This window comes from Siniperca chuatsi, linkage group LG15, assembly GCF_020085105.1.
Source record: "Siniperca chuatsi isolate FFG_IHB_CAS linkage group LG15, ASM2008510v1, whole genome shotgun sequence".
NCBI lineage: Eukaryota > Metazoa > Chordata > Actinopteri > Centrarchiformes > Sinipercidae > Siniperca > Siniperca chuatsi.
In genome coordinates this window covers 21,613,268-21,636,436 of record NC_058056.1, presented here as the reverse complement: position 1 = coordinate 21,636,436, position 23,169 = coordinate 21,613,268, and the positions used below count along the sequence as shown (strand labels likewise).

The window sequence follows — 23,169 nt, the reverse complement described above, 5'->3', positions numbered from 1 at the left end:
GAGATGAGACTTAACACCAGTGACTGTCAAACCAATGACTAGGTCCCACATTTTGACTGGTTGCAAGGTGTTTCTCATTCCCAAGCCGCTGACTGTAGCTGAGCACTAACCTGCTATTGAGAAAGGGACCAAACTCAGAGCTACTCCAGGTAAGCAGAACTGCAGTCAGTCAATGCTCAGAAAGGATAAGCTGTATAACAGGCAGCCTTTGTATGCATCTCATGGAGTTACTACAAATGGGTCACTTAGAGTCTCCATGTTAAAGCAGTCAGGATACTTTTCTTTTGCTTATAGCTGCAGTTGTTAAAAGCTTCAGAATGTATGTCATCACAGTACGTGCATAAGTATATAGAGTATATATATATGTACGTAGTCAAAAGGGAGGAAAATACAAATAAAAATCATACTACCAAACAACTGCCAGAAGTTTCCATTTTAAGGATTATAATTAACTTTCAGTGATAGGAAACTTGCCCCTGTCTGCTGTGATTTCAGTCCTCAGAAAAGAACACAGATCTCCATCACTTGTCCATGTCCTCATTCTCTGCTCTACCTGTCTTTCTCAATGCTCTTTAATTTTCTGTGATTTCTCCCTTGTTGGTGTGTCTCACAGCTGATACAAAAACCCACCGAGTCTTGAAAAGGCAAAAAATGAGAAAAGAGGCTGTGAAAAAGAGAAAAGGAAGACGGAAGAATGCGTTTGATTAGCGCAAGTTTGCTGTTCATGGCAGACTGTCTGAGAGCCGTGGAGGCATTGTGTTCCTCGTGCATGTGTGAATGTTACAGCGAACAGAGAGGCTAAAAAAAAGACAGACATGGGAAACATGCACACTGACATTTCTTAATCAAATATGGCAATCAGGGGGCCAACCAACAGCATACCATTTGCAATCCCTTTTAATTCATAATCAAAAGCTGAGCAAATGAGAGAGAAATTGAGAAAGACTGAGAGGGGGTGGGGGAGGGGGGAGAGAGAGAGAAATGAGGGGGAAGGAAAGAGAGCGAGAGAGAGAGAGAGAGAGAGAGAGAGAGAGAGAGAGAGAGAAAGAGAGAGAGAGAGATGCAGGTCATTACATCTCTTTTTACTGGCCCGATGAGAGCAATGTAGAATTAATCAGAGGCCATTAGGCTGTATTTACTTACCACTGCAGGGGCTCGGATCGCTCTCTCCCTCTCTGGATACAAACCCTGATAGGATCCCACTCTGCCCCGACCCTGTAACAGAAGATGGAGCATGGCTAAGAATAAGGGTATAACGAGAATGATCCCGCATACAAGTGTGTGCATGTGAGCATGCATGTGAGCTTGTGTCTGTGTTCCTGGACATTACAGTATGTTGCATCAGGTGGGTGTTGTATGCACCAAGGACACAAGTGCTACAGAGACGAGAGGAGCTGGAGAGATGCTCTTAAATCAGTGTGTAATCCCCTGTGGGGTCAGCCCAAGGCCTCTGATGTTGACTCACAACTCAGGCTATCACACATCTCTCTCTTTCTCTCCCCTAATGCACCTCTGCCATTACTCACCCAAGTCCTGCCAGTGCCAAAATCTCTATAATAATAGGCTCGGGTCCCCAAAAGCACCTTGGCACTAAGTTAGTGCCATTTTAAGAAAATGGAGATGAAACCTTTCTAAAAGGGCATGCTTTATAAGTTGTAACAAATGGCTTTTTAGTGGTTAATACATTTGTTATTAATGCTTTATAGATCAGTAATAAGCTGGGAATAACTTTCTAGTTGCAGGTTTTGAAAAATCCCTGCTGGTGTACAGTGATGGAAGAAGTACACAAATATTTTACTTAAGTAAAAGTAGTATTAAGTAGTAAGTAAATATTCTGTTTCAAATAAAAATCATGCTTTCAAAAATGTACTTAAGTAAAAGTACAAAAGTATTAGCATCTAAACATACTTAAAGTACCAAAAGTAAAAGTACTGATTATGTAGAATGGCCAATGTCACAATACTATATATTATAATATTGGATTATAATTATTGATGCAACAATGTGTAAGCATCACTTTAACGTTGCAGCTAGTAAAGATGGAGCTAATTTGAACTACTTTTCATACTGCTGGGTAGATTAATCATCATTAATCAAATTTTGTGTCAATAATCTGAATTTGCAAAGTAACTAGTAACTAAAGCTGTCAAATAAATGTGATGGAATATAAAGTAACATAAAATGGAATTACTCAAGTAAAGTACAAGTACCTCAAAATTGTACTTAATCACAGTACTTGAGTAAATGTACTTAGCTACTTTCCACCACTGCTGGTGTGTATCATCTTCCAGCATAACTTGGTTTTTCTTTTTATTTAGCTCTTTAAAATCATCAACTCATTTGTGAGTCGGATATAATAAACTCATGCTCTGCAGCCACACATTGTTCAAATCTACATAACTTTATTTAAAATTCTCGAGAAGATCCCAAAGTTTCCATAGACCAAATACTGTATGTTGGACTAAATCTTAAGGAAACGAGAAGATGTGATGATTTTTCCAACATGAAAGCTGCTTAACTGGAAACACAAGGAGAAAACTTTATTTTGAAATCCATTCATCCATTTATCCATTGACATGACATTTACAACTCTGACTTAATGGATTAGTTTAGAGGACGAACCCTATATTAATAACTTACCCATTGATAACATTTGAGACCATCTTAACCAGAAAACTCTTTGTTCAAATGCTCACAATGGCCTATGTTTATGTTTTCCTCACAAATGACCCTTTGCAGTCATGTGAATGATGACAGAAGTAGAATGACATTGTTATACCGACACACCCTTAGGGGCCAGTCAGGGTGAATGGTTGGGTGTACAAAGTGTCTGATGTTGACACTGGAGAACCAAAGGTTAATGTTTGTTTCTTTTAACCATGACCACAACATTTTAGTTGTCTAAACTTAGAGGTCCAGTGTGTAACATTTAGGAGGAGCTATTGGCAGAAATGGAATATGATATTTATAAGTATGTTTTTTGTGTTTTCATTACCTTAGAATAAGCCATTTTTAACTACAGAGGGAGTGGGTCACCTTCAACGGAGGTGGCCATGTTGCATCGCCATGTTTCTACAGTAGCCCAGAATGGACAAACCAGACACTGGCTCTAGAGAGGGCCTTTTGCGTTTTTCGCGGCCACCGTAGGTTCTCCTACACGCTTGGAAGGGGAGGGTGAGGCGAGCTGTATTCAAATGATTGCAATCTGCAATTTCACCACTAGATGTCCCTAAATCCTACACACTGGACCTTAAACCAAACAACATAAAGGTGGCAGATTGTTGTCAGTATGAGAACTTGTTGGAACATTAAAACTCTGTACCTGATAGATTATTGTAGTGGAGGAACCCCTTATTGATGTTTATAACTGCATACTTGATGATGATGCTGATGATGGTTTATAATAAAGTGAGAAAACCTTTAATATTAACCTAAACACTTACTAATGAGTTATAAATGTTACCAAGTCACTTACAAAAGGTCACAGGTTTTTGTCATTATAACAAACCAAGTCTGCAGTTCTATATGTTAGTAACTCATTAATAAACATCACTCCACACTTAAATTATTGTAGTGGAATAACCTGTTATTAAAGTTTACTAATATTTATAACTTTAATTGATGGTTTTTAATAAGGTGAGTAACCTGTAACCCTTTAATATTGACATGATATTTTATAAATAAGCCATTAAGTCTTATTATTATTATAGAATTCATAAGGAGTTCTTACACTACAATATCAATATAATGAATATTAGTAAGTCATTAATGACAGGTCACTGGTTTTGTGCATTTATAATAAGCCATCAGGTCTGCTGTTATACATTTTGAGTTATTTATAAACATTTATTACTCCATACTTGATAGAAGAAGAACCCTTTATTAAAAATTTGTAACATTTATAACGGCAGAACTAATAGTTCATTATCAAGTAATAAACATGAAAACATTTTATTATTGGTCTAATAATTTTCCAATACACCATCAAGTCTTTGCAGCTTATTTAAAGAAGGTAAGTTGTCAAATGGTCCATCGGAATAAAGAGATAGCTAAAAAGCTAAAAAGAAAAAGCCAGTTAATCAAGAGGATGATATACACTAATCAAAGGGATTTTTCACAACCTGACAACCAAAAAGCTGTCCTTTATTGTCCATTAATGGCTCATTCATGATCCATACAGCATTAATAAATGACTTATTAACCATAAGGCCATTAATTACAACTGATAAAGCCTTCATAAAGTGTGCCTTATTAGAAAGTGGTACAGGCTTTCTCTGTGCAAAGGTGTAATTGTGAAACCACACATTGAAAAAGGCGTGTACAGTATAGTTATTTTGCCATGTGACCTGCTGAAATTGCAACTTCAGAGTCAGCTTTCAGTGACTCTGAAGTTGAGGTTAATTCTCCGGGTGAGACGGCACTTCAAAGCCCCTGGCACTGGCTGACCACGCCATTACAGCACAAACCTCTTTTAAACAACTGATAGTGAGACAAAGGAGGCTGTGGCATACTTTCTGTGGGTGATATGAGCAAACAGTTAATGACGTTTACTTAAGATTTACTTAAGTCTGTCTTGGAAAGAGAAAGAGGCAGCAGAAAAGAGAAATAAGGGAAAGAACAAAAGGAAGGCAATTCAACGCTTTAGTCATTTAGTCTACATTGTTGTTTGTCTGTTTGTTGGGTGTGCCGGAGGAGTGGAGGAATGCTGTGTTTAGAAGTGAATAATTTGCTCGGGCCTTGAATGACACACACAGGCTCAACTCTACCTGCACACAAAAGCGTGTGAAAAACAGCATTTCATGAATAAAAGATAATTTAAGTAGAATGAAATTTTCTTAACAGTATCACTCATCAGGGAATTCAATAAGTTGATTTGAAAACAAAATTCTTCTTCATGTAGATCCTGTTGTGGATCATATTGATTGTGTTTAGTGAATTTTGCTGTATGATATGAACAAACACAGGAAAAAGTCTTCAAAACATGGTCAGCTTAAAGAGGCAGGAGACTGTATATGCTGATTTATAATGACAAAAAAGGCTATAGATTTTTAATTATCAATTAAAAATCAATTACTCATTTAAAACTACAAAACTCTAAATGTACAGAAGTACAGATGTAACACTACAACATATTGTCATATTCTCTAAGATGTTTATAGGAAAATCTGAATCTGCAAAGTAACTAGTAACTAACTATAGCCGTCAGATGAATGTACTAGAGTATAAAGTTAAATATTCCCCTCTAAAGGTAGTAAGTAGAAGTATAAAGTATAATCAAATGGAAAATATAGTACGAGTATCTCAAAATTGCACTCAAACCTGCAAAAACTTAGGGTAGGTAGGGAGGGTAGTGTACAGTGGGTTTATTGAGCTTTTTCACGTTTTTTTCAGCTCCATAAAGCTGAGGGGAACTGCAAAGTCAGGTGATAATTCTCTGAGATTTTCACTACAAGCAACACTTTCCACATTACACATTTTTGATCCATTGTTAATATAAAAATATTGGGTATAGCAGCTCTAACTTATTGAAATATCCATTTTTGACATTTCTGCTGCAAAACTCAACAGCAATTTCTCTTTCCAGAAAGAATTTTCTGGTTACTCAGGATAATCATGTATTCTAAATGGCATTTTCCAATGTTTTGAGCATCACAAAACAAAATTGTATTCACCTCTGCAGTATTGGGGGTGGGGTATCTTAAAAATCCTAAAACCTCAGCACATAAAACAGAAACTACTAAACATTCTTTGCCAGAAGCTTAGTCCTATTTATATACACATTACATGTAAGCCCACCATCAAAGTTTTAGCCACACATGCTCAGGTAGGGTATGTATATCTAATAGGTGGGGCTGTGTAAGTGAACTGGAGCTCCCACACCTTAAAACACTAAAGTTTACCTTCTAACTCGCCTCCTTCCCCCCCCAACAAACAGAGCCAGACGGCTGTCTCCGCCACACAGATACGACTGCAGCCACACTGTAGAAGGCACCCCAACAACTGCAGCTGATTCCTCCCAGAACATGTAATTTTCTCATTTAGCTCACAAGCGTTCGCCTGACACCAATTAGCACGGGGCCCTGACCTCAGACGTCTGTACCAGGAGACATGGCGGCAAACGATGCATCACGTGGCGCACCACAATCAGCCGCTTACACTCTCTTTTCTATTTTGCAGCCATCAAATCATCGCCATATACATAATTCATACACCTCAGATTTGGAGGTTTATTATAACCCCTCTCTAACTCTGAGAGTATGAATATATCTTCAACTTTATGCATCATCTTTCAAGAACCCTTGTTTTACATAGTCTCAGCGACTGTTGTTACATCTTGCAATATTGAGACAAAGACAAGCTTTATGCATGTCATTTCGACATCATTGATCAATACCCTATGATCAAGTTATAAAGCATTGCACACTAGTATTTTTATCTCAAACTAAGTGATAATAGATGTTAATGTGAGTGCTCTTACTGTATGTACCTGCCTATATGCTGTGCAGAAACGCAGAAAACACCCATTTTATTTTGCCTGGCCATGTTATGCAATACCAAATCTCACCATAGGGGGGTGGGGTCATACCAAAGTGCCAGTGCTGTCACCCATGCTCTCTCAATATGAGAAAGCCATTAATGTCAATGAGGAGGGTGTAATGGGCTTTGGGGCTATCTAAATGTAATGGTAAGATAAGATGAAACTTTGATGACTGGAGGAAATTGGAGGCAGAATCAGTGTCTTCTTATTCAGGTGTATGATGGAGACAAGTGTATGAGGAAAGAATAACAATAATATGCAAAATTAACTTGTACTTCCTCCTGAAGATTATGGTTTTCTTACTGTGAAACTCCCTGTAGAACTATAGATTCTCAGTAATAAATCTATGACGTGACTGTAGTGACATAACATCAGTATGCACCATAAGCTGCAATTAGATGAACTTTGGTTGTTTTTCATTAACCTCTTGTGCTCATCTTGTTGTAGAAATTCACATTTAGTGGACTCACATCTGATTAGTTTCTTGATACACTTATTTTGATTTAATTTGATTGTATTGGTTATGCACTCCTGCCTACAGGCTTGTGATGTGTGTGTGATCGAGTGTTTACATATGTATGCATGCGCACACAACTGCGTGTCTGTATGGGAGTCCATTTGCACATGTGTGCCTGCACATGTGTAAGTGTGCAGCATGCACATGTCTCTCCTCCTTGACGTCGTCTGTGCACCCCACCAGGCAGCTCTTGGCCTCCTCCTGTCATTGCTAAGAAACCATCCATTCTGTGTGAGTAATCAGAGCTGTGCCTCCAGGAGCCCAGCCAAGCCTCTCATCCTTGGGCTGCTCAAGAGCTGCTTTAATTAACCATCATACCACAGATGGGATCAATTTTTCCCCCCACCCCCTCTTTCTCGCTCTTTCTCTATGCCTCTCTCTCTCCCTTCTATCTCTGCTGCTTCTTTCCTGCACCCTTCTCTCCCATACACAAGCCCCATAATTGCACTGGAACAGTGCCAGCCGCCAGTCGGGCCCCAGACTGCAGGCCTCTCCTCTCCCTCTGTTCTCCTCCTCAGCCCCTGGCCTCACCTGCTCAATACCTTATTAGTGTCAGGATCTGTAGAGAGCCATTGCGGATTAACTAAAGAGATGTGAGATTGATTTCTGCCCCTGCAGACAGAATTGAAGTTTTCTTCTTGTGTGTGCGCACAAGTGAATGTGTGTGTGTGTGTGTGTGTGAACGAGGGGCAGAGAGTGAAAAAGAAAAGTAGGAAAGATATTTCAGAAAGAGAGAAAAAGTGTCTGATTTTTAGTCTACAACCTGGTAGGAACATACTGTACGCATGCGCACATGCATGTTGCGTGTGTTTGTGCATTACTATTCTCTAGTATGTATGAGGGTTTTTGAAATGAGGGTTTGCTAATTTGCTATTGGAAGACCCGCTTGAGCCTCTGCCTCTCTCACAACAAATAAATCCCTCCTCTTGCTTTACCTTCATTGGTTTTCATGTGGCGCTATGAAGGCATTAGACAAACCTATATCCCTCTGTGTTACACGGTATTCTATTGAGAGCTCCTCCCTCCTTCCATACACACACACACACATAGGAAGAAAACATACATGCACCCCCACCTCCACCACCAATCTGAAAGTCCAATCTCAGCTTCTAATCTGCCACAGTAACAGCCACAAGAAATTACCTGTTCTGGGAAATATGTTCATGAAAATAGCGCCCTATTGATTATTCATGGCTTGGGCATGGCTATATGTGTGTCAACGAGGTCTCAGAGGCAGCCAGTTGGGCGAGAGATTAACATCTATTTCAGAGATAGGTGAATTTGTCGTGGAGGAGAGGTGGTTGGGGTGGGGGTGGGCGGGTTGTGTGGGGGGAGTTGCAGGAGGTTGGGGCTGGAGCTGGGTGGAGGGTTGTCTCCTCAGGATTGTGCTGTAATCACAGGCCTCCGTCTGCATGGCACATCTCAAGAGTGGTGTCAGCTGGGCTCTCTTCTGTTTGCTAATAGCAGGGGGTCAGGCCTCTCTCACAAAGAGGTGCGTTTGATCCCCAGGTATGGGACACGGAGGGAAAGAGGTGACACTACTGAATACTAACAGGGCAAGCTACACGGCTGCTTATCTTTCATTTGGTGTGTGTGTGTGTGTGTGCATGTGTTTGATAATTTGCTGTGGATTTGTTTGTCTCAAGATCTAAAAAACAGGAGAAACTGAAACCAATGATAATATTCTAATACTAATACCTTGAATAGTAATAATATGCATGCAGCAGATAAAACAGGGGCCATTTTAACCCACCTTAAGCAGCCAAAGAAACTTTTTGAACAAATCCATCCTTTTCTTGTTGTTGTGTGATGGCAGGTGCATTGCCTTTGTGTGTTACAGCTGCTGATTTGTAGTGTGGTGTTTATGCGTTTGTATAACAGCCATTGTGGTGGCGGTTGTGTAGCAGTTCATGGGTCCCAGGGCCCAGCTGCCAGAGTGAGGCAGAAGAGTCAGACATCATTGTGGTGTGATTTCCTCCTCTCCTTGCAGATGGAGTGTTTTTGTCAGAGCGAGGGCCACTGTGATTGCCTCTTCGCCAACGGTGTCAGCCCAGGATAATACTGCAGCCGTCCCCCCAGGAACAAAACAGGATCAGCGCAATCCATTTTCTTTTTCTCTGCCAAAATGGAATAATTTCAAAGAGACAATCCCTGGTAGTCTCCAAAGCCCAGGAAAAATCAAGACAACCATTATGGCAAAAATCGTGAAAGAGGTGTTCCACCTTTCCCCTTGGCGCTGCCAAATACTATGCCCAGCTCTAACTAACAAGAACAGCCACAGATAGACAATGAAAGTGGATTGAAGAGCAAAGCTAGCAATCTCACAAAACAGAGCACTAAAGCGATACATGAAAGATGCATGCACACAGACTACAGATGAAGAAACAGCAAGTGTAGTCCCCAGTATGGCCCCTTGTATTAGGTGCCATACTCAGATCTTTACATTCAAAATATGGTGGTTCTATGAGTCCATACATCTGCAGCAATCCGAGTTCTATGGCAACCTGCCCTTTACAATCCTAATGACACTTCAGCAAAGTGTGGTGGCTGAGAGAGGGCGGGAGCCGGGAGGCTTTCCCTCAGAAAGAGCTGAGAGCATCTTATTGGGAAAAGGGGCTAAGAGTGTTGTTGTGATGCCTGGTTCCATATTCTTAGGTCATAGATATTCAAGAACTGCACCTCCCCACCGTATCAGTCGGGACACAGAGTCCTATAGTCAGCCACCTGCAAATGAATATCTGTGCAGAGACAGCGATGTAATGGGGCTTGAGCTTGATGGTCTGATGTGTAATAAAGATGGGGCCAGGCAGGAAGACTCTTCTAAAGGTGTTTTCTTCAGCACATCAAGGTGTAACAGAAATGATCAAAAGCGACTTATCTACACTTACCTGTCGCTTTTTTTTTGTAGCTTCAAGAGAAATAACTCTTCACATATTTTTCAAGAACTTGGCATGACACATCACATGATGTTTGAAGTTCTGCTATGCACAGGTGCTTGACGGACAATATCGGAGTAGTTGTCTATTATTGTACAGTGTGAATGAATGAAGAGTGATTGAGTGCAGTTCTTCACGCCACCTATATAAAGCAGAAGTATTGCAATGTGAGGAGGGTCAGAGAGAGAGAGAGAGAGAGAGAGAGAGAGAGAGAGAGAGAGAGAGAGAGAGAGTAAGAGAGAGCTCTAGAGGCCTAAATGAGGTGAGGGGAAGTGGAAGTGTCCAGTAGGGGGTCTGCTGCTGTGGGAAGAGAGAGAGAGAAGGGGAAGGGGAAGGGGAAGGGGAAGGGGAAGGAGGAGGGCTTGCTCTATGCGGCGCCTGGGCCAATGCATGAGGGTTTGGGGCTAAGTGTCTCATCAGCATCCAGCTCAGGTGCTGCCAGGGCCCACGCACTAACTATGCCCTGACTTGATTGTAATTGCCTGAATTCAACTCCTGCTGCTCCCTCCTGGCAATATCACAGGCACATTTAACTCCAGAGAGCCTGGGGACCGTGCAGCAGGGCCACAGAGAGCAGCTGACTGCCTCTTGTTGAAGCCTGTGGGCTGCAGGGGGATCCTCTCTTGTGCTGTCTGCTTTGTGGGGGAGGGTCACAGGTGCATGCACCCCCCTCCTCTGGGTATTTGTGAACATGAAACAAGTGCGACGGCATTGGGTGTACTCTGACAGTGATGGCATGAGTATGACAGAGGTATTTGCTGTTTTAATGTTGTCCTATGGGGAATAAAAATTGGCCCGCTAGCTGTCCTGAGGTCACTCGTTCCAAAAACCTCTGAAGTACGTACGTAAGTTCTGTGCTTACACAACCAAATCCCCAGCAAAGGTTATTCGTGAAAAATGTAACTTCTTTTTAAATTTCAGTGGTGTATCCGTGGGTTTCCAGAGCTACAAAAAACATAAATTATTCAACATTATCTTTAAAATCTCCACACAATCGGACCACAAAATAAAGCAAACACTCTTGTTCCTGTCAGCCTGTGTTTATCATGTCCAATTCAGAGCCAAAGTATGCACTTGATTGCTTCTTATTGCCACCTACAGTACTTTTATTTTACACACAGTTGTGAAAATCATTATGCTGTAGTTATGCTAATGTTTTGGGGGTTGAAAATTGCTCAAATCTGCTTTCAAAAGAAGAACAAAACCCTTCCAGATGCCAGAAATAATTGAATGAAAAACATGAGACCACCATCAACAACTTTACAGTAAGTACATTTGGGTTTTCTCCTAACAATGCATATGAATTTGGCTCCAAATCTGTAGTTATAGAACATTCAAGCTGCCTACATTTGAGTACCTTTGTTTGTGACATTTGTAACATGAATGAAGTACTTGCCTCTTACGCAGACAAAAGCCCTTATTCAAAAACAAGATACACGAGCAGAAATAGATTTTCCAGTTGTAATAAGTAATTTATGTTTCCCAACCGGCCAGCTTTGGAAACTGCAGCAGGGTTAACTTAAAAAAGTTAGCCTGTGGCGCTCCTCATCCTGTGATAATAGGGCTGTCTGTAATGAAGAACAGGCTTGTTGCCAACAGGTGGTCTCTTTAAAAGACCAGAGCCACAGCACTCAGGATGGGGAAAAAAACTGCAATGGCAAAATGTGTCAGAATCTAATGTTCTGCAGAGTGAAAAGCCTGTTTTCTGTCTTTTGTTCCCAGCTAGAGATTTAGCCTTGTTCCTCATTGTTCAGGGCACAAACGAGCAACAGTCTTTTTTGACACGGAGCCACAGATGAATAAAGACTGGAGCTGACTAGTCACAGGAAAGAGCTTTCTTTTTGGAGGGCTTGGAGCCCATTAAGAGTTTGTGAGATATGAATGGATATGAATCCTCTCCTTCGACCCCACCAAAAAATACAACTGGACCCATAGAAGACAAGGAACACCTCTGTGTCTTTTTACCGAGGTTCCCAAGGACATTACAAGAAATCAGGCAGAGGGAGGACTGATTGACAGGCAGGCATTACATAGAGTCAATGAGGAAGTGGCTCTTTGTTAATTTGAAAGGGTACACTATGCCCACCCAACCTTAGAGCACGAACCACTGACACTAATGTTGACATATTGACTTTATATTCTTGACATAAGCTGTAGAAATAAGGTAATTACTGTGATTACAAACTGCATTGTTGTGATATAAACTTTACATTTTAGTTAAATTCACTGTAGGAAGCTGCACGCATAATGTGCTCATGTGATAAAACAGACAGGATAAAGATAATGAGATATTTAGTGAGCCACTTCATGCAGACGCTAGTCAGCGTGCTCGGCTCAATGGGCAGATGATGGGTGGATCCCAGCAAACGCAGCACACAAAATACAACCTTTTGTCCAACTCCATAATCCATTTGTTACACTCAGACCAATTTGTCCTCATTAACCCTCATAAGGGGGACTGTGTCTGAGACAAAAGCTCCTGGGGAACAATGAGCAACCCCCCACCCTACCACCACCACACACACACCCACATCGCTGCAGCTCAAGTGCTTCCCTTCCCAGCACATTGTGGCCCCTTGTTGCCCAGAAGGTTCCAGTCTATGAGCAAGAGACGGACAGAGACGAACAAGCGAGGTACACCTGAAAGAGGGGGTGAAAAAGAAAATCCCCATTTCCGCATTAAGAATGAAATATCTTCCAAAAAACCACAATGCAACGTGTTATATTGTATTCAGGTCACTCCATCAATCAACTCTGAAATAAAGCTTGACGTGACATACAAAGAGCAACAGCAAAGAAAAGGAAGGGGAGTTACAGTAATTTCCAAAGACGCGAGAAAGCTGTTTTTTTCTGTTTCTGTTTGTCCCACCTGTTACAAAATGTATTTAAAAATGCCACATATTATTGGCTTTTTGTTCTATGAGAAGAAGCACAAAAGGAGTTACATTTTGAAGTACCTTAAACTTCGATCCACTGGCTCTAAAAGACAATCTGTCTGTGCTTTCATTCAGTCAACCATGGTTGGTCAATGTACCTGCTTCAAAGCACCTTTTTTATTTGCAATTAATCAGTTTATGTTGTTCATGTTTTATAAAAGGTGAATATGTCTATTTTCCTCTCTTCTAAACTTGGCTCAAACAGACAGCCTTGGTAAGCAATTAAAATTACTCAAGTACTGTACTTAAGTACAATTTTGAGGTACTTGTACTTTACTCGATTATTTCTTTTTTATGCTACTTCATATCTCTACTCCTCTACATTTCAGAGAGAATTATGAACCAATGCCACATATAAGCATGAACCAATGCCACATAATACAGCATTAAGAGGCGTAACTAATTTGCAATCCCAGTCCCTAAAAGGGCCTGTAAAATATCCAAACTCTAATTAATACATACAGAACAGCACAAACAACAATTACAATGATACCATAAAACTCAATGACTACGACTGTTCACTCTATTTCAACTTGTTTAAAACGATCACAGTCATGATCAATTTAAACATCTGTGGGTAAGAGCTTACATAAAAAAAAACATATGATAAGCTTATGAAATTCATTGCATTGTTAAAGATAAACCAGTGGCTGCTAACGTTTTCTGGCTTGTTACAAAAAAGCAGTGTCTACGTGGGGCCTCTTGTCACGTTTTAGTTGTCTAGGAGTTGTTCCATTAAAGGGACAGGGTTTCATTTCAATAACTGTATGTGGCCCAAAGAGTCAAAATTATCCAATATTTCACAAAAAAGCAAAGTCCAGTATTTAAAGTGTAATATTTTTTACTTTGTTTGTTGTATTGTTACTTTTACATTTGGACCTGAATACTCCCTCCACCAATGCAAACAGATACCCTAATAACAACAAAACTCAAATAATCCTTGACTGCAGTTTCAACATAATACAATAATCCTTCATCATCCTGTTTTTCAAACGTGGTGTAACTAATTCAGGCTAACATGCTGTTATCAGGCTGAAATAATCCTGTTTATTCTCATCCAGCTAATTTGGTTCTTCGGATGCAGTTTGAGGACTGATTTGTCGATCCTGGATGATGCTATCTTGAATATCAGTGCACTATTATTTTGAAATAAAGGCAAAATGAGTAGAGTTGAAATAATGATCAGTGTTAATATGACTGGCTGAGTGCTGATCATGTGATTGCATTTATCCTCCCAGCATGCACTGGGGTAATAGATTCATGGATTCAAATCTCATTTTTTGTGTTTCTGCATTGTTACTGGTGTAATTTTGGTGTAATCTACTTTGCGCAATGTTTCCACACTTTCACCACTGTTAAACATTAGATATTACCAGTGAATATGGTTAGACTGCAAGTGATGTTATGAAACATGACTGCAAATGCTATGAAAATGAAACCATTCTAAAATCTCTTAAAAAGCAGCTTTAAGTGCATGAACAATTTTCAGCAAAGCAAGTCCTGCAGTTACTCATTTAATTTAAAATGAAATGCCATATGTTCTGGCTCCATTGGTCTTTTAACAGTCAGAATCTTTTAGTTGAGTTTATTTCTTTTTCACAGTATCTCAAACTATATTTTGTTTTATATTTCATCATGTATAAGTATGGGTAACTATTCATTACGAAACTTTTGTTGTGATAATTACACCAACAGATCATAATGACTTCTCAATAACGCTGCCTGTTCTCAAAATGGTATTTATATCAACACTCTTTTATTATGAATCTAAGAAAGTGAGCTATTTGTGTCTGAAAATTAGTTCATGTTTAGGGCTCACCATAAAACATTATCCAGCTGTCAATAATCTACACTTTTGGAGGTTTGGGCTTAAGGATTTGTTGCTCTGACAACAGTTCAAGATGAATTTTAAAGCGGCTCGAAAAACCTAAAAATCCAGACTCATGTCAAATCACGTCATGTACGAAGAATATGGCTGGGTTTACTCATTACTGACAAAAAAAGTCTGAATCATTACTTCAGCCGATTGCTCAGTTAAAGCTCTATGCGAAAGCCTTTTATAAACATGCCACAGCGTCAAACACAGCAGCGTCCCATTTAATGCTGGTTTGTTGGGTCTCAGATATGTTTTCCAAACAGAGTTGCAGTAATCAGGTCATTTGTTATAATGACAACCATTAGGGGTGATCATTGTCACACAGCAGTCAGGCAGATAAATCAGGTGCTCTCTCAGATTCATCTCAATTACACACACAGACATGATTACACACACACACACACCTTTCCAGCATTAGACATTAAAGATGAAAATGTTAAACAGCCATGATAAATGAATATCATTTTTTTTTAAAGGTGTAGTTCAGGATTGTTGTATTATCTATTACAGCTGAAACAATTGTAAGAAAATGAATAAGCAACAATCGATGATTCATTAATCCTTTAAGTTATAATTTAAAGAACCAGTGTGTAGGATTTAGTGGCATCTAGCGGTGAGGTTGCAACTAACTGAGTACCCCTTGCCTCACCCTCCCCTTCCAAGCGTGTAGGAGAACCTACGGTGGCCGCGAAAAATGCAAAAGGCCCTTTCTAGAGACAGTGTTTGGTTTGTCCATTCTGGGCTACTGTAGAAACATGGAGGTGCAACATGGCAGACTCCATAGAAGCGGACCCGCTCTCTCTGTAGATATAAAGGGCTTATTCTAAGGTAACGAAAACACTATGATTCTTATTTTCAGGTGATTACATACTAATGAAAACATACTTATGAATATTATATTCAGTTTCTGCCATATTCTGCCAATAGATCCCCTTAAATCTTACATACTGGTCCTTATTAGAGCTTTTCAAATGTAAATGATAGTAAATTGAATATCTATTGGTTCTGGACTGCTATTCAGACTAAACAAGACCAATGAAGATGCCACCATGAGCTTTAGGAAGTTTCCACCATTTGCTTGCGTTTTATAGACCAAACGATTCATAGAGTAAGAAACTGGAATATTAATTGAAAATGAAAATAATCATTAGTTGCAGCACTGTTTTCTACCAATAAAGGAATGACATTACAGTTAATAGTTGACATGTAAAGCTCATGATTAAATTACTAGTCCAAGTTTTCATGAAGGAAAAAACACCATTTACGGAGCAATAAAATCTTAGTTAACTACAAAACTATTCAGAGGAATACAGTTTTTCTGTCTGTAATGGCCATGAAAGGAAGCTCATATGAAATGTTTGTGTTTTTAATCGCATATTGTGAGAATGGTACTAATGGAGAGGTGAGGAATACAAAAAGAAACCAATGATACTTGTTGAATGCATTAACGGACATATTGTGTCTGGAGCAGTGGTTTGTGGGTATGTTACAGTTGACACTCTGTTCCATATCCAGGCCCAAATTCATTCGCCCTCTTCAGTAGTGCCTCTTTCACTGCACTGATCTTCTCATCCAGCTCTGTCAGGCTGCAGGCCTGAAGGACAAAGTAAGAAAACTGATCAATCGATCAACCTCCACTTACAAAGTGCAGTGAAAGGAAACACAAACTACTAACCTGAGCAGGGGATGTCTTTGGTCGCTTGTGAAGGTGACTCTATAAAAAAAAGCACACAAGTACACATTGGAACTTTTTCGTTAGCACAATTTCTAAATTGGTTCGAGCTTTGAGAAGCATACTGAGGTACTCAGACTGAGGTCTGTTCCACAAATGTCCTTTGTCAAACTTGAACATGGGATGTCACGGTTACATGGCTTGTGTGTAAGACTGTTCAGAGAAATGTATTTTTACGCCACATCCTCGACTCTAACTGTAAAACTTTGTGGAATTACTTATTTTGAATTTGTTATGAAGCTTCCTTTGCTGTTTTGTGTTAAAATGTTGTTTGTGAAACCGTGGGCCAACTGTGTACAGCTCTTCAGCAAACACCAAACTACAGTATTTTCAGAAATTGCCAAAAATAAAAATTTAAAAAGTGGTACTCCGAATATAAAAGGCCCCAGTTTATTCAAAGGCACTCGACATCTCTTGCTCTGCTCACACAAACATGCAGTGAATCAAAGGCAGATAGAGAGTAGCATACTCACAGAAGCAGCATGCTGTGCTGAGAAATACCAGTGTGAAGAGACATGCAGCATCTTAAGCACACTTACTCAGATAACTAAACATATGCTGGACAGACTCCTTCAAGATGGGAAATTAGTCTGTGCGACTCTGCTAAAGCCTCACAGTTGAATATTAAGTCCAATAAATTACTTACTGCCATCTTTTGGGTATGCGCTTCTCTATAAAGCACTGTGTTGTGAAAAGTAAGTAAAAAGTGAGTGAGCTGTCTGCAGTGACCTAAAAGTTAAAGTAAATCTAACCAAACATGCTGCATTTTTGACTCAAATCAACTTGTGAAGTGTAACGTGTTGAAGTATCGGGGCATATCAAGAGAAACTCCATTAGTATTGCCCACAAACTCCTCTCAGCAAATGGATATTATTTTGAAATGATTTTGCCGACAGAAAACCAATATTCTACATGCCAATTTAGGCATCATACACATTAAATGCACAAACTGATGGAGTGCGTGTGAAATGGACAAACTAAAAATACTCTTCAAGAGCTTCTCGCCAATACAGTGTGAATCATTGTCTGAAATACTACCCAATTCTTGAGTGCAAATTCTGGGGTTGATGCAAAGTATCCAAAATACAGGACATAGCTGTAGAAAAGTGGACTGAACCAGTGAGCCAAAAGGTAAACTAAAAAAATTTGTGAAAAAAGATTTTCAATTTTTATAATCCACGTTATATTATTATTATTACTTTCTGTCTTATGGTTATTCACCTTGGCCTGTGCCCTTTTGGGAGGAGTTTCTTTTGGTGAACCTCCACCCCGTCAGGTACAAAGTGTATCAGGAGGTGGTACATGGTTTTCTATACCTTCAAAGGCTAAGAGAGAGGTTCCCAATAGCAGGGACTTAAAGGCACCCTGTGGAGTTTTTTATTTTATTTATTTTTTTACCATCAGTAGCGCTGTGGAGCAATGTTTTTATGAAGTCCGTGTTTTGTTTGTTCTTGTGCATGTGCACAAACACATTGGAGATGCAACATACTGCGAATTATTTCACACTGTGTTTTGTTAAGTAACACTGAATATAAATATAACTTGTTCTTTACAAGAAAACTGCAGGGCACATTTAAGTTCACATTGAAGAACTGGAGAGCAGATTAAAGTAGTTTGTGAGTAAAGGTGGAGAATTAAGTAGAATCAAAATGGTGAAATAATGACCTAACCAACTAACTAGAAATAGGGTCATGTGTTAATGTGTTCTTTCCAATATTATAATATTTTCAATAGACAAACACATCTTTTAATGCAGAATAATGCCCTGTAGTGCATACTTTCTTTCTTGTTACATTGGTTTGTTTTTAGGAGAAAATGACTGAATAAAATATTGAAATATTAATGAGCAAAGTTTTTGATGTTTATTTTATGAGACAAGTTTTTGATATTTATTTTGGGTAAATGAATTGTTATATTAATCAAGTAATTAAAAACAATCTTTAGAATAATCAATAATCTAGTCTTTAGATTAATTGATTAAAAAAAAAAATCATTAGGTGCAGCCCTAAGCCTGACTGAACACTGACTAATAATTATAAAGTGCCATTCGTGTATCTATTTCAAAGCCACAAGACTCACCATGGACAGAAAGTACTCGGGTGAGAGTCCCTCCAACTCGAGGATACGATCCTCCAGCTTCTTTAGTCTCTGGTAGACACTTAATGGAACTGGGCCCGCTAAGGAATAAGACACTTGTTGAACACTTGTCTGAATACTGATGATTTTACATGACAAATTCAACAAATGTAGGGTGGAGATTGTGAGTAAGCCATGTGCATAAATGTTAAAGAGACGCAGGGCCATAATAAAAGGTATTTTAGTTCAAAATTGATAGTCACACTGTTTATATCAGGTAAAAACTAATAAATGGGCTTATTCTTAAACACTGACTTCTTTTCTTATTTACCAAAAATGAACTATCTCAGATGAATTATACTTCGTAAAAGGACTGCAATGCCTTCAGATTTACATTTCAATGTGTTACATTTCCTATACACTGTAATGGTAAATTGCTATCATTTTCTGAAAAAAGGCAAATATTCCAGTTAAGTTGAAAATGAATACCTCTTTAAGAGTTGCATGTAAGTTAATTTTTTGAGCAGAAGTTTTTAAAAGTTTCTGTGATGACGTGGCCCTTTCAGACATGTATGACATTACATAGAGTAAGACACATTGATTTTAGTATTAGTAAAACATGTGCGTCTTCGTCCTTCTCTGACCTGTTGGGAGTTTAAGGTGAGTCTCGATGTTGTGAAGTCGTTCTTCTATGGCTGCATTTCCGCAGTCTCTTGCCATCGGTCCCCTCTGCTGCTCCCCTGCCTCTCCTTGGCCTCCTCCACCACGAGTCTGGGGCCCGTAAGTGTTAACCACCCGGGTAACTAGCCAGTCAAGCAATATAACACACAAACAGTAGTCGTAATCCAAAATTAACCAGAGACTAGTTAACAGTATGGTTTAACAGAGTCTTACAAAGCACGCAAATGCATGGAGGGGTACTACAAAACCCTTGACATTTGTTCAGTAGCTTAGATTAATTTATAGTGATAAATCTGTCTGTGCTTTAAATTGCTCAGCACTTCTTTTTATATGATTTCTGGCAGCAGGCTAACCCAAACACAGATGATACATATAATGTGCTGTAGAGTGACATTTGAATTTAATTATATTAATTAAATGAAAAATCATAAATTAACAACATTTCTTGTAAAGTAAGATTTAGAAGGATTTGGGATCTATACCTTTTTCAAAATGATGTGTGTAATTTAAAAAATTATGGTTACAGTTAGTGAATAAAGTTGTTAAGAAATGTCAAATTGACATTTGTGGAAAATATTTATTTTCTTACCTTTCACGTGGCTTTTAAAACCTGGATAAGGAGTGAAAACTGCATCTGTTCTGGCACAGCTGTTTTCTACAGAAGAGAATTTTTGATTTAAAAATGTATTTAGAATGTAATGTAAAAGTGATTTGAATTTATATATCACTTAAATCACAACTATTACGATTAGTGTGTCCTGATTTTTATAACTGGTGTCTCACACAGGCCTTGAATTAAAAAAAAGACCCTCTGTCTCGTGTTTTTCTGGACTAAGCTGGTTGTGTTTTGAGGCCGAATGTGTTAGCTACTTCAGCCCCACTCTTGGAGCAGTTCAGCCTGACCTCTCGCCTGTGGAAATCAGCTCTCTCCCAAACATTGGCAATCTGTGTGCAGGCTCCCTCTCCACCCTGCCCCCAACCTCTTTCCCATTCTCACCCTGATTGCAGTCGATCACGTTGCAAAACTCGCGTACATTGTTTTCATTGATCTCCATCTGCTTGCGTTCCATAAATGCAGATATTCTTCGCTCAATCTACGGTTACAAAGGAGAGATAACACAGATAATGAGAAACGATGGATTGATGAGCGATTGATAGATGTCAAGATTGCAATGAGGTTTTTTGCCTACCTAAGTCTAATAATCTGGGGCAAACAGGGTGCAGCAATTTACATCAAATGGAATGAGAAATGTTATAGGAAATTATTCCAGGTAGCCAAAAAAAGTTGAATTGCTTCATCACATGACGGAATATGAATACTGTTTGCTTGGCTACCAAAATAAATGCACAACAGAATGGGGCCTCTTGTCCTTCATCCACATGCAATCTCAGAGTAATGAGCATCCACTTCATAATCCATCAAGGACCTGGCCCTCTCTCAAAGCCCTCCAGCAATGTGGTCTGTTCTACCCGACCACAGCACTAAAGAACCCCTCATTCTCTGCTGAACTCGGCTTATCAGATCTCCATCAAGCATTTGCTTCACTGCGGCACGTCATGTGCACATCATTGGGAGCAATTACTTATGATTATTCATTTGCTTGACAGAGAGTAAAGAGGGCTCTAAAAATGCCACTGCCAGAACAGCTGACAGATCTGCTGACTGAGACCAACCTCTGACTTCCTGGCTCTGATCTGAACCATGACATCATCAGCCGCCGTCTTGCTTTCTGCAGCCTCTGAGCTGGGAGGATGGTGCTCAGACAGCGCGGTCGTCTGCTCTTTGAGTGACGATGAGGTGACAGCATAATCACATGTGTTGTCTTTTGTAGATGATGTATCACCATCAGCATCCACTAGTGTCTTTAAGCTTTCTGAAACAGCCTTTATAAACAATTGGGGCAGAAAGCATATTGCATCAAAGAACACATTTTTTTTTTTTTTTTAATTAAAGACCCTTACTAACAAGGAAAAAGAGTTTGATATATTTTAAAATAGCCTTGAGCCATCTCAAAAAAGTATGTATTGGTTATCAATTCAAACTTCTTTTAGCTAACACTTTTAGCCTTAACACAATAAAATCGTTCAATTTAACCAATGTCAAAATGTAGAAATTAGGAATCTTGCAGTGTGTAGCCACTTCACCTGTAATTTAGTGATATGCTCCTGCAAAGAGCTGTACACGTGAGTATCTGGAGATGACGGAAGATCCACAGCGTTGATGTTGACTTCTATTCTCAGAGCAGCATCACTTAATTTGAGCTTAATTTAAAAAACACAAACAAAGTGAGGTTACAATGCCCTGGATATTGGTGTAAAGCAGAATTAAGTGTTTAACATAGATTAACATGGTCCGAGGAGGTAATTGTAAGTTACTTAGTTTATTAGCTGATGACCTGAAAATAAACCCTAATCTATTAGGGTTAATCATTTAGTCTCTTTTCAAGAAAAAAAACTCCAATCATTTGCTGGTACCAGCTTCTTCAATGTGCTGTATTATGTAGTAAGTATTTCTGCTTTTCTCTGTTTTATTTAATTGTGAACTGATTATCTTTGGGCTGTGGACTGTTGGTCAGACAAAACAAGCAATTTGAAATCATCATCTTGGGATCTGGGAACTTGTGATGGACTTTTCTTTTACCATTTTATAAACAAAATGATTTATCAATAATCTTTACTCTGAGCCGCAATCATAAAACAGTGGTGCAAAGCCACTATGATGATGCTACTAATACTAAAGATACAGCTCATGTACATAAGCAAGGTAGTGTAGGTGCAAGGGGATTTATACATTTTAACAGTGTAGAAATGCAGTGTAAACATACAAATGATGTTCTTCATACATTTTGTGCTTATTTTTGCTTTACAAGACAACGAGCAGGAATAAGGATCACATATATACGGAATGATGCAACCAAACGGTCATACTATGTGAACATTAATTATATAGTTCATATGTTAAATACAAGTCGCAAGGAAGAGCTAGAAAAAGAGCTATGTACAGGGTAGCTAACTGTAATAATGACAATAAAGTGAAAACATGAGATTTTCCTTAATGTAATGAGACGAAGTGGCTGGTTTAGCCATGTCTAAACATGTATATGACTATGAGCTGGTTAAAATAATTTAGCAGAAACCCAAGCACGGTTAGCTTGTTGCAACTTGCTTGTCAAAAACACCGCCTGACTGTATCAATGAATTAAGTGAGAGGCATCTATTCATGCTACACCGAGATGCTAAAAACATTAGCATGTAGCTAGTTAACAACACGGAATAAAACAAAGGTCGCTCGGGACTACATGGCTCAAACAATATCAACCAACCTCTTTCCCGAAGTCTGCTAGCAGCTTCAGTATCACACACACGCAGTCCCTGTAACTGGACATTTCACTGGATTCATCAGGATAAGCATGATTTCCACTCAGCTTCATTGTCTCCGCCATTGCAGTTGCAACGCCAGCACAATACTGCCCGCTGATTGGTGCGACTGAGACAGCGTGTGCGCAGGAGATGTGTGAGCACCACGCGCACACACGCATGCGTGCACTCACACAAGCGTTAATGTGTGGGTAGTTGTTCAGAGTAGATAGAGTAGGGTATACTTATTACTCTGGCTTTATAGCACACAGAAAATAATGTAATTTACTATTGATATAATTTACTTTATATGGCTCTGTGTGGCGTAGGCCTTAATCTTTTAATCTTTGTATATTTAGTTCTATATCTCTATATCTGGCTTTATCTGCTGCTGTTTTTTATTGTTAATAGGAATGATTATTTTTAATCTTCATTTTAATTCATTTACTATAAAATATTCTATAATTATTTTATATTTTACTATAACTACTGCTGCTTCAATGCATGCCTGCAAACCAAA

General features: G+C 39.1%; 1 protein-coding gene across 2 annotated transcripts; it reads right to left on the bottom strand.

Annotated features, from left to right (window-relative positions):
• Nucleotides 1-13,750: 13,750 nt before the first annotated feature.
• Nucleotides 13,751-22,789, bottom strand: LOC122861924 (MAP3K12 binding inhibitory protein 1). 2 transcript variants are annotated; one of them, XM_044167001.1, is made up of 9 exons: nucleotides 22,616-22,787; nucleotides 21,438-21,554; nucleotides 20,967-21,176; nucleotides 20,290-20,386; nucleotides 19,882-19,947; nucleotides 19,256-19,414; nucleotides 18,615-18,712; nucleotides 16,479-16,517; nucleotides 13,751-16,397 (listed from the first exon to the last, which is right to left on the bottom strand). In XM_044167001.1, exons 1-9 carry the CDS (start codon nucleotides 22,733-22,735, stop codon nucleotides 16,290-16,292), a joined length of 1,014 nt encoding a protein of 337 aa, XP_044022936.1. In that variant the 5' UTR covers nucleotides 22,736-22,787; the 3' UTR covers nucleotides 13,751-16,289. The 2 variants fall into 2 exon arrangements, with proteins under 2 accessions (XP_044022936.1, XP_044022937.1); XM_044167002.1 differs by lacking the exon at nucleotides 18,615-18,712 and having other exon boundaries at nucleotides 22,616-22,789.
• Between the last annotated feature and the right edge of the window lie 380 nt (nucleotides 22,790-23,169).